The following is a 12575-nucleotide window of genomic DNA, read 5'->3' on the forward strand; positions in this document are numbered from 1 at the left end:
GTGAGCAATGTGAATCACATGTCCATCAAGATTGTTTTTCCCTTTTTCCTTTGGCTACCAGGAAGCTTAGAGCCAAAACCAAATGCTAAATTCAGTATCTGAGTAGAAAATTCCAGCATAAATTTCTGTCTACTACTTCTATCTCTGTGCTCATCTTCCTAGTTTTCTTACTGGGGGCAACAAAAGAAAAGGGACAGGAAAAGGGAAGAAAGGGAACAATTACTTCCCCAAGCTGCCAGATAAATGACTGTCAGGGTATCACCGGGACAGGAGCCAGACCTGTCTTTCTCTTCCAGGACCACAGCCATGTTCAAGTCCCCCTCGTGCATCTTCTTCATCTCTGAAAGCTTGCTTTCCAAACTCAATCGAAGAGCCTTCTCCGTTTCTGTCCCTGCAAAGGCCTTTTCCAGTTCTGCTTGGGCAGCTTTCACATCCTAGAGTTAAATTAAATGCATTTGATGCAATTTTTCAATACAATTGGGAACACTTTGAAAGGAAATTGGATTAAAATATAAATATTTATGACTTTTTCTCCAGCACATTTCCCCTCCCTGAACTGTACTATACATGGGGAGAATCTGTAATAAATACACTTGCCAGCCATCTTTCCTTCTTGTATCTTGAAGAGTAATAGGCATTTCCAATGGAAAAGACTCAACTCTATCAGAACTGTTTTGGTTTTGAAAAATCAGATAAATATTTACAGCTCAATGAGAACAAGGAGAAATGTGCCTCTCAATACTTAAACATACATAAATTCCAAAGAGTCACCACAATCTCCACACAAATTCATCCCATACCCCACCGCCCCCTCACTATTTTTTTTCCAGATAATGACTACACAATTCTAAAGTACATTTTCTATATCTCCAAAGTGATTTAGGTGGTGAAAACTCTATGTGCTTGCTGAGTGCTCACAGAAGCCAATAAGGAAATTATCTAAATCTCGCAGGCAGTGTCTGTGTTAGGGAAAAAGGCCCTGGTGTTCATGAAAGTGACCTGGGAGTAGACAGGCATCTCCAACTGCTCATGCCAACTGCCTCTGATTACATCACAAAGATAAAAGACAAATCAAACCGGGTTCAAAACTCAGCTCCCACTTACTTGCTGTGTGACCTTGGGCAGTCACTTAACCTCTCTGACCCCCAGCTTCCTAACGACCGTCTCATCAGAGAACTGTTGTGAGACTGTCAAATGCCTACTGCATCACGGGAAACTCAAAAAAAGGTGGCTTCCTCCTCCCACCCCTTCCCTCCAGTGTTTCCCCCAACACTGTCTCCCCAAGAGGCTGGCCTGTCAATCTCAATGATAGCTGGGAAAAATCATTTCCCAATATTCTGAGACAACAAACAACAAAACTTATTCCCTGAGAGCCTACTCAATGCCACGCTTTACAAGAAGCTCTGTTTATATTATCTTTGAGTCTCACTCAAGCCTAAAAAGTGACATACAGAGAGATGGATTTCCAGTTTAGAATGCAGGCTCTGCAGCCAGACCACCGGGTTTACTACCTGTGTCACCTTGAGCAAGTGGCTCAGCCACTCTGTGCCGGTGTCATTGTGTTTTTCTTTTTTGTTAAAGGATACAGCCTTTACCTCCTAGGTTTGTTGAGGGGATTACCTAAGTCAAAGTATTTAAAATGCTGAGAAGGGTGCCTCACACACAGTAAGCATGCCATAAATTGTTAGTACCACTATTGTTACTACAATTACTACAGCAAAGCTGGTATCATTAGTCTTATTTTACAGAGGAAGAGGCAGAGGCTCAGGGAAGGCAAGGAGACAAAGCTAGTAGATGACAGAGCAGTGATTCGACCCAGTACTGTCAGTTATGCTGGCACGCCAACACACTGGGAAGCACTGGCTGGGAAAAACAAGATGAATGACCAAGATTAGGTTGAGTCTCTCAAAGGATCACAATAATCTTAACTAAAATTCAGAACTTGGGCTCCGATACCCTTCTTTTGGTCCCAACTCTACCACTTATGACCATGACTAGTTTCTCACCCTCTGAGCCTATTTCCTCATCTATATGACCAACCTAATATCTACACATGCCCATGAGGCTGATACAAGGGCTGAACTGAACATCGTAACTAGAAAAGACCATTGTTAGCTACAAAATATAGTACAAATCTATCCACTCTTTGAATTCAGAAGTGATTTTGGTGTTATTTCTCCTCCTATCAGCTTAGAAGAATCAGGGATGCAGGAAGAGAAAGTGAGAGGAAACAACAGACTTCAAAGACCAAGAATTAAGTAATGAGTTTACTTAAGACTAGGTTTAAATGGATGAAATGTTTTAAAACCTAGGAGACAGGATTTTCGAACCAAGAAACATCCTGATCCCATCAGTCATAGGAAGCACCTGACTGAGAATCAGGAGGAGGAGAAGCTACACACAGAGCCTCGCTGAGAAAAGGCACTCGGTCAACACCGGTGGATGGTGGCATGGACGCTGGACACCGGGGACGGGGCTGCATGGACACACAATGGCCTACAAGTCAGAAAATCTGGTTCCAGGCTTAGCTAATGTTGAGTGAGTCAATTCCCTCTCTGGGCCTCAGTTTCTTCCTCAGTGAAATAAAGGCAAAATACTAGATTAAGAAGAGTGGTGGTGTCTCAAGAACACGGGTTTAAAGTCAGCAGTCATATTTAAATGCAGGACTCAACTTGGACTGGTTAGTGTTTCTCTCCATACCTCAGTGTCCTCACTTATAGCAATGAGACAATAATGGTCAGTTTGCAGGGTGCAAGGGTATAAATTCTTCATGTTAAGTGCCTAGAATGGGGCTGGGACCCCAGAGATGCTCACTGGGGATGGCTCTCATGTCTGCAGAAGTTGACAGTTTATGAGGAAAGGAACACAGTTCTGCCCACTCGTTATTAACCCACTGTAAGAAGCACACTGTCCTTAGGCTTCCAGACTTGCCTCTTCCAGGAGGAATAGTCTTTTGGTCAGGCGATCTTCGACCTGCTGCACCTTCTTCTCAGCATCCTCTTTCACCCGCCGAACTTCAGAGTCACCCCCCTCAGCGAGGCTCTCAACTGCTTTGCTGCAAAGAGGCAAATAAGGGTGACAGTCAGGTGGTGATTCCAATCACCCCAAGAAACAAGGAATCTCCCATGACTGTGGTGAGTGTCTTTTTTATTTTAATTAATATTTGTAATTCCAAAACACTGATCATAAAATATATAAGCGTATCAAATCAACATGTTGTACACCTTAAACTTACACAATGTTATACATCAATTATGTGTCAGTATAAATACATATTATTTAAAAACAAAGTAAAAATCATCTATAATCTCATCACTTGGGATAGCTAAGTTAACATTTTAGTAAATAGCCTTTCGGGCATTTTCTACAAAAGTGGAATCATACAGTACAAATCTGTGATCTGATTTTATTACTTAACACACAATAAACATCTTTTTGTGTCAATAAATATAAACTTATTATATCATCATTCTTAAAGGCTATATGTTAATTTGCTGCATGAAATGTTCTACATTAAAACATTTAGATTGCTTTTGCTTTTACACATTTGTCCAATGTTTCTAAAGCTCTGAGAACCGTGGCCAGTACAAAGTATTCAACAAATGTTAGTGCTGTTGTTTATTATTATAAGCAATGTTATGATGAAAACATCCTTGTATATGTAAACTACCCAGTGATTTCCTTAGGGTCAATTCCCAAAAAGGGAATTACTGGGTCAAAGTGTAAGTATTCTCTTAAGACTTTTTTGACAGCTATTGCCAAATTTCCCACCAGGAAACTTCCAACCAAGTACACCCCCACCAGTGGTAGGGAAGGTGGAGAGCTGGTTTGACAAACCAATGTACAAAGAAACAGTATGCAACAAAAATTAATCTGGGGGATTAATGGTTTGTATGCTTCATCTTCTGCCAGCTATAGGGGAAGCATTTTATTTTATTTATTTTTTTAGAGAGAGAGAGGAAGGAGGGGGGGAGGGGGGAGGGAGGGAGGGAGGGAGGGAGGGAGGGAGGGAGGGAGGGAGGGAGGGAGGGAGGGAATCATTGATTTGTTGCTCCATTTATTTATGCATTCATTAGCCGATTCTCGCATATGCCTTGACTGGGGCTCTAACCCACAACTTTGGCATATCAGGATGCTCTAACCAACTGAGCTACGTGGCCTGGGCTTGGAGGGGAAGTGTTTTAAATACAGCACAACAATCCATGTGAGCACTAGCTACCACTTAAGGCATGAGGAGAGGAGAGCACGCAAGCAGCCCACACCCCGTGTTACTCTAACATAAAATGCAGACTTCGTGTCGCTGTGGCACCATGGTATAAATATTCTGTCCGCCTGGCAAGCAGTGGTGGGATGGCACACCCAAATCAGACACAGGACCACAACCACTGACGCCGTTCATTCTGGTTCTCCCCAGAAGAAAAACAGTGTCGGATATGAACTTGTGAGACATGTACTCAGAGCAGTTCTCATCAGATTTCTAAAATGACTGTGGGTTTACAGAAGGCAGAATAATATAAAGGAAATGGCTCCACCTAAAGCTGATTTCTCAGAAAAACTGCAACAGAACAAATCTATTCACCACTGGCCTCGCAAGCCCTACTTTGGGGCTATGTAAGACTTTCCCAACCAAAAGCCATGTGATCAGATGTGCACATGTACGAGCCATGTGAATTTTTGACTGAGAACAATGGAAAGTCAAGAGGGCCATACTTGCTGTCCAAGTCTCAGAAATGAATTGCCTGTAAATAAAGACTTTATTCATATCTTGTTTCCTTTCGCCAATAAGCCTTTAGAAGGAAAATGAGGTGATGCCCTCTTAGAATGAATGTGCTAGCACACGCAGTGGCCATAGCATGGTGCTCCTTCCTCTATGATCTGAGTGCTGCATGACAGCCTGTTGTCCCCGAGGCCACCACAGCGCTGGCTCTGCTGAGATACTGAGTAGCCTTATTCTACCCTCAGCTGGTGTCTGAACTGAGAACAGATCATCGGCTGGCCAGAACCAAGGCCATCACTGACACTTCCTGATTAATGCCACCAAAAGCCTGAACCCACTCCCTCAGTTCATTTCTTGCCCAGTACTGTCTGGAGTTCACAGTGATCCACAATCACTTCTCAAGAGGGCATTCTATATGGCTGCAAGAATTCTGGACTAAGGGGGAGAAAATGGGGGACCATCAGTAAGAGTGTCAACAATAATTTTTTTAAAAAGAATTCTGGACTAGAAGCTTTTTCTTTCCTGAGCCTTAGATACAAAATTTTCCAGTCCTGAATTTCCTCGAACCACCACAAATATTTTAGCCCTTGGGCTTTAGAGAGCCTCCTCTAGAAAATGGCTCACAGCATTACCCCATCCCCACCCTCCACTCTACCCAGTGAGTGCAAATACACCGGCTCCCTCCTATCCACCTAGATCAAACCTTTGTATTTTACAGTCAGCATCACATACATTGTCAAGAGGCTGACCACAATTTTTAACAAGTACTGGCATTATTCAGTTTGTTTGCATTTTTAGTTATACCAATAAAATATACTCCCAATAATAAATGTTCCAACTTTTCATTTATCATCTTTGTATTTTGCAGTTACTGTAGCAATAAAATTTACACTCAGCAGTATGGTACAATTTTCATCTACTAATGGAATTATTATTTTTGTTTTAAAGCTACAGAGATAAAATTTACTCCCGACAGTATGTCTGCTTTGGTTTTTAAAATCCCCTTTTGGTAACTGATAAATACAACAATGGGAAGTCAGCAAGCATATATGTTTACTTCACTGCAAGGCAGAGGGCTCCAAAGCCAGACGAACCCCAACTCTGTTACCAACTTGGGCAGGTCCCCCCACTCCTCTGAGCCTCAGTTTCCTCCCCACTCAAACGGGAACACTGGCTGCCTCACGTAACTGCTGTAAACTCAAGTGTGATAAAATATGTCAAGTGCCAGGCACAGGGTTAGGAGCTGAGAAGGGTCTCAATAAATGTTAGTTTCCCCCACCACCCTTTCCTTATTTGGGCCAACAGACGAGACAGTAACACCTAAGGAGAGGAAAGGCTGAGAGAAACTGGTCTAATCCAGCTTTCCACCCAATACAAGAGAACCTTCTATAAACACCACCCTCGCTACTCTTTTTAACCATCAACATTCCCTCTTGATTCTTTCCATTCTAATTATAGCTCTTGAGAGAAAATAAGGGACTTTTCCCATATCTCCCGCCCACTCACCCCTCAAAAAACCATCACCATAAAACTCAAAAAGGGAGTTGAGGGCATTAATAAAAAGCTATTTTCCATCAACAAGTATGTACCACACACACACTGCCAGATGCGGGGCCATCAGAGGGAAAGGGAAAGGCCCATTTAGCAGGTCTGTGGCAGACGTGCACATACCCTGGCAGGTAATCCACACAAAGGTCCCAAGAAGTGAGGATAGCTGAGAAGCCAATGCTCAAAGGCCACAGTCCTACCTATTGGTAGAGCCAACCCAGAGCCCCTGCCCTTTCCACTGGCCCCATACTCCGCTGAGGAAGAAGCTCTTGGCTTAGAAGATATGTAGTCATGTTGAAGAAATGAGAAACATGCATGAAAATAAAAAAAGAATATGAAACCTTGTGCTGGACCAGAAGTCATGAACCTGAGTTCTAATCCCAGCTCTGATCAAAATTTCTGGTGAGTAGTTTTAGTCATGGCCCTTCCCTTCCAAACCTAAATTCCCTCCTCTCTCAAATGAGGTTTTCCTCGAGATTTGACGAACTCTCAGGATAATGATGGAATCCAAATAGATATGAAAGTGTTTTATAAACTGAAAAGTGCTGTACACATATGGGATTGTCGTTATATGCCAGAGAAGTATGTGAAGAAAAAGATGTGAGCTAAGGCAGCGACGTGTGATCAACAAGAGCCCTTATGTAGGGTAGACAACTGGAAAGGGATTCCGGCTGGGAGGGGCTAGGAAGGAGAAAAGGTCTGCCAGGGAAAAGTTAGAGCAACAGGAACAGGAACCTTCTTAATATCTGTGAACTGTGTTTCAGATTAAAAGTTGGTGGAGAGAAAGCTGGAACAGCTAAGTCACTGTGGAACATTCTTAAACAGAGCCCATGATCTTGACCCCTAACCTATCCTTGACAGCTCCTTTCCCATCCATTACCAAGTCCTGTTGATTTTGCTTCCTAAGTGTCTTTCCAATCCACCCACCCACCTCCATCCTAATGTCACCTACACTATTAGACAAGCCTCCTCACCGGTCCCTTGCTTCCAATACCACTCCCTCTACAAAACATTTCCCACTCACTATCCAGAGTGACCTTTTAGAAAACAAAACTCTATTGTGTCAGTTGCTTAAAACCCATGACTGCTTTCTCTTTGATCTTAGGATAAAGACCAAAATCTCTAATGAGGCCTCCAGACCCTGCAAGATGCCTACAAGACGAGGCTGAGCCCCCTAGACTTCTACTTTCTCAGATCAAATTCTACTACTGACTTCCAGGCTTGGTAAAGTAGATTTGATTCCCTGCCTAGAGAATGATGATGTGCTTCATTAAAAAAAAAAAACTACAACAACAACAAATATCAAAAACTTGTTAATCTGGTTTATTCATTCATTCACTCACTCAGAAAATACCATGCGTGCAAGGTCAATCTGGGGCCTGAGAACCTCCTCTGGTCTACTCAAAGCTAACAGCAGTCTCACTGCCAGCTGCTGGCCCTGTGGTAATAAAAGGAATTATATGGCCCAGCCCAGAGCTGTGAGTAGCGCCCTAAGCTAAAGACTCCATGCTCCCAGCCCCATAGCCAGCAGGAACTCTATTGCCGTGACAAATGATGCATTTCCACATAAGCTTTCAGCTAGATCTTTGGTGGGTCAGCCCTGGGAAGTCCTATTTCATTATCACCAATGAAACTCAGCATACTTTGGCGCGCCCACTATATCCACACACTATCACTGCTCCTCCATTAGACTTTGTTTATAGGATGAGTTGTCACTAGTCTCTGATGAGCTTCAAAAGTAAGGGAATATCTCTCTTCAAAAATATCCCATGTGTAGCACAAGTAATTACATAACGTTTATGAATGAATGAATGAATGAATGAATGAATAAATAACCAATTGAGTCACAGGTTACAGTCTCTGAACTGCGCTTGTTGTTCAATAAATAATTAAAATAATATTTTTCAAATGTTGTTTAAGCAAAACAGAATAACGAGCTACTCTGATTGAAGCCCCATCCTCTGCCCCCGCCCCCACCTCATCTACCACAGGAGACACTCAGGACCCTCCCTTTTTAAAAAATTTGTATTAATTTATTTTAGAGAGAGAGGAAGAGAGAGAGATAGAAACAGAATGTTGTTCCACTTATTTTTTCTAAATTTATCTTTATTGTTGAAAGTATTACAGATGTCCCCTTTAATTTCCCCACTGACCCCCTCTCCACCCAGGTCCCCAGCCCTCACCCACGCACCCCACTGTTGTTCCACTTACTGATGCATTCAGTGGTCAGTTCTTGTATGTGCCCTAACTGAGGATCAAACCCACAACCTTGGCGTATTGGGACAACAATTTAACCAACTGAGCTACCGGGCCAGGGCCCTCAGGATCCCTTTAAGCCCCTAGGGTATTTACAGCAATGAATGAACTAATGATACTTAAAAATCTAGATGGATCTCACAGGTATATTGCTGAGGAAAGGGACCAGACACAAAAGGGTACATGCACAGAATATGATCCCATTTCTATAAAGTTCGAAAGCGGGCAGAACTAAGCAAAGGTGATACTACTGGTCAATAAAGTAGTCATCTTTGTGGGAGAAGCGTAAGTTCTAAGAACACAAAGGGGACTTCTAGGGGCTGGTGATGTGCTGGTTTCTGATCAGGATGGTAACCCCACAGGTATGTCTGCTTAATGAAAATTCATTCTGCTGTACATGTAAGGTCTGTTCATTTTCCTATAAACTTTAGAAGTTTGTTGAAAAATAATTAAAAACAAAACTTTCCTGGGATCCTCAGAGCCCCGTGAGAGAACAAGTGGCTTAGCAAGCACAAGGTTCCATTTTACTGACCCACTTAGCTGCCACCATCAAAACCCCTGGGCTACCCACAAGCTTGTAACAGGATGACAGGTACTCACGAGGCTTTGATGAGCAGCTGCTCTCTCTCTTGGAGCTCACGCTTCAGACTTTCTACTTCCACCTTGAGCTCGATATTCTTTCAGATGAGATTAGGAAAGAAAAGAAACAGTGTAAAAATACAGGACATACGAATGTCTACCATGGGGAAACAGCTCTTAGCGTGGACTGACTACGCCATGCTTGTAATAGGCAGCTGTTAGATTCAAAACCTCATTAGCCTCAGGGCACAGGGAAAAGGGAATTATTAAACACTGGTGGTCTCAAAAGAAAGCTCCAGATTTCTCAAGACTTGGAACAATTATGCAAATTTTCCAAGCTTCTAACAGCCAGAGCATTCAAACATCGAGGCATAAATGTCATACAAGAGAGGCCGATTTAAAAATTGTTTGCCCTCCACCAAGCAAATTTGCAAGCAATGCTAGTTTGCTTTTACCATTCCAAGGCAATTACCTCTGGTTGTTTACCATCATGTATGTGCTGGTTGTAGCAATGGAAACATTTTACAGCTTAAAAAAATAAAACATGTAGATGGATAAATGGGAGGCCTCGTCACTGCCTGTCTCATATCAATGTAAGATTTCAGCGTACTCACTTACAAAAGAGCCACAAGCGCACAGGGCAAGCTGTCTATAAGCGACAACACAATGTTCTCCAACCAACCATCTTCCTCTTAATTGACTCGAAGGAAAGGAGTCACACATGGCCTTAGGATCATAATTCACATGAGAATCCAAAGGCAGAGTCTTTGGCAAATGGATTGCAACATGAGACAGTGGGGCAGTGGTTGGCTTCTCAAACCAGTCCGCAAATGTATCCCAGAGAGAATGTTAAATGAATTAATATAGTAGAAAGAGCAGTCTGCGTGTACAGTTTACAGAGAACTGCTATAAATTTAGGTTTTCTTTGAAATCTTGTTCCTGTTTTATTTTAATAATTCATGCCAATTTTATATTCTACTCCATAATATATAAGCATCATTTAAAATAAAAATAGCATTTCCATTAAAATTTACAATCTCGGAGGACATGCCTCCCTCCTTTTAGCCAAACAGCCCTGGAGGATCCCCAGGCTGAGAAGTCAACCAGAAGGAAAGGTCATGGGGCTTGGGGCCAGAAGGACATGGGTTCAAACCCTGCCCAAGAGGAAATCACAGTAAGTCAGTAGATGCTCTTGTATTTACCCCTTTGCTTCAAAGATGTTCACCAGTCCCTGTGACAGGCCAAGCACTAGGCTAAACACTGAGGACACACTGGTAGACAAGGCAGACACAGGCCCTGCCTTCATGTCAACGTCAATCAGAAACTTGGAAGTGTGAGCCTATAACTGTCCGCAGGAGCACAAGTCCAGGAGGTGAAAAAATAAGGTTTCTCCTTTCAGATCCCCCAAGTGGCAAATGAAAATCATAAAGCCCACCTGACACAGGAATTTCAGGACTAAGTGAGCTAATGAATGAGAAGAGCCTAAAGACAAGGCTCAGAATGTGATTTTCTTCAATGTCAAACAACAGGAACTGAAGAACTCATCATGCAGCAGAACTTTTTCTAGAAGAAAGTGATCTTTGATAAAGGACACTCAGTGACAGAGCACAAAGTCTTCAACTGCAGTTTTGTGAAAATGACAGAAACACCCTTCAAACTGAGGATTCCTTGCCAGCTCTCAGAAGGGGAGAGTTGTATAAGAGCTGGTATCACAGATTCTGAGTGCTTTGCTTTCTGATGAACCAAATGACATTACAGCCTAGCGAATTTAAAAGAACAGAGAGCTAATCTATCCACTAGACTATTTTTCGCAAGCCAAATCCTCAAGTTACAAACTTATACACATGGTAATCATTATTTCTAAACCAAAAAACCAAGACACCTTGTTAGCATAAAATGGAACATCATAAAAAAGAATAGCCCTGGCCAGTGGCTCAGTTGGTTGGAGCATCATCCCATACACCAAAGGGTTGAGGGTTCGATTCCCAGTCAGGGCACATGCCTAAGTAGTGGGTTCGATCCTTAGTTGGGGAGCATACAAGAGGCAACCGATTAGTGTTTCTCACATTGATATTCCTCCTTCTCTCTCTCTCTTCCCCTTCCCCTCACTCTAGAGTCAATGGAAAACATGTCCTCAGGTGAGGATAAAAAAAAAGAATAAAACAGCTCTTAAGCCACTATTAAGAAGAGATAGTGTTAAGGAAAAATGCAAAGTACAGAACATGCTTGCGTTTCTATAAAAGGTGGTTTACACACACACACTTGCTTGCCTGAGGAACTAATCATATTGGTTAGACCTAGGGGACTAGGAGACAGGGTGGAAGAAAAGTCTTTTCAGTGTATACCTTTTATGTTTTTTTGAATTTTGAATCATGTACACCTATATAAAAACTTAGATTGAAATAAAAGTGTAATAGAACCAGGTCATCTAATCAGACAATGGAAAAGAGTAGCTGAAACAGCGTAATAGGCAGTCCTGGGTTCAAACCCACCTGACATAGTAGCTATGACATCAAGCAAGTTACTGATCTTCCCTGAGCTTCAGTGTCCTCTCCTGTAAGTGAGGATAATCTCCACTGCAAAGGGCTGTCTTGAGAATTAAAATAAGGTGATGATATACAAAGGCCCAGGACAGTGCCTGACACAGCGAAGGCAATTAACACAATTTGGCTTCCTATCACCCTTCCTATCACCTGAGACAGATGATAACCATACTTACATATATAATGTTTTTTAGGTTATCGGTTTTTCTTCAAAAATTTGATCGCATCACCACTCCCTTCCAGAAAACGGGATGTACTCATTTTCTTTCCACCCCCACAATGAAGGAAAGAAACTGTGTCCTGAGGGACAAGGGAGCTTTTCAATTCTTGAAAAGCCTCAGAAGTACAGTACAACCCCTCTTCAAGACAAGTCCATTTAAGTTCATCCGCTAAAACTCAAGCAGTTCCTTTTCCTCCTTCAAAAGTTTCCACTGGTGCAAACTTCAGACGAGAAAAAATGGAATAATTCCCAGGCCAAGGGCTAATCTACTGGAGAAAGCCAAGAAATGGGTGCTGAAATATTGTTTGTACTCATGCCTTTTCAAGAAAGCCAAGTTCTTTTTTCAACTTTCAGAACCAAGGTTTGTTTTCAGGCAGAGGCCTCCAGGCCAAGACTTCAGACAGGAACAGACTTTTTTTCTGACAGTTATAAGCAAGCATATAAAAGGCATAAGAAGAGTCACATCACAGAAACACTGACAATCCTAAGTCTCAGATGCCCATGGAAGCCTCAATAAGACGATAGTAACTGCCCAGTAGTGATGGCATGCTGGGGGCTTTTCACCTGTCACCTCATTTTAATCCACACTAATAACCCTATGACACAAGGATTATCACTTAACTCTGGAGCAAGCCCAGGGAGCTGAAGTGACTTGCCTACTGTTACACAAATTAGCTGCTAACAATAAGATTCAATTCCAAAGACATTCTAC

The 12575-nt window shown here is 42.3% G+C and overlaps 1 protein-coding gene across 7 annotated transcripts in view; it reads right to left on the reverse strand.

The window, feature by feature from the left end:
• The window catches only part of CDK5RAP2 (CDK5 regulatory subunit associated protein 2), a 157157-nt gene that overhangs the window by 121073 nt on the left and 23509 nt on the right, over nt 1-12575 (reverse strand). For all 7 annotated transcript variants that reach the window (XM_081151274.1, XM_081151276.1, XM_081151275.1 and 4 more), the window contains 3 exons: nt 9122-9198; nt 2932-3055; nt 280-434 (listed from right to left, as the gene is read on the reverse strand). In XM_081151274.1, coding sequence (XP_081007400.1) covers nt 280-434; nt 2932-3055; nt 9122-9198 — 356 coding nt within the window. The remainder of the gene's footprint in view (nt 1-279; nt 435-2931; nt 3056-9121; nt 9199-12575) is intronic.

The sequence above is a fragment of the Miniopterus schreibersii genome, assembly GCF_964146895.1.
Source record: "Miniopterus schreibersii genome assembly, chromosome: 11".
In the NCBI taxonomy this organism is placed as follows: Eukaryota; Metazoa; Chordata; class Mammalia; order Chiroptera; family Miniopteridae; genus Miniopterus; species Miniopterus schreibersii.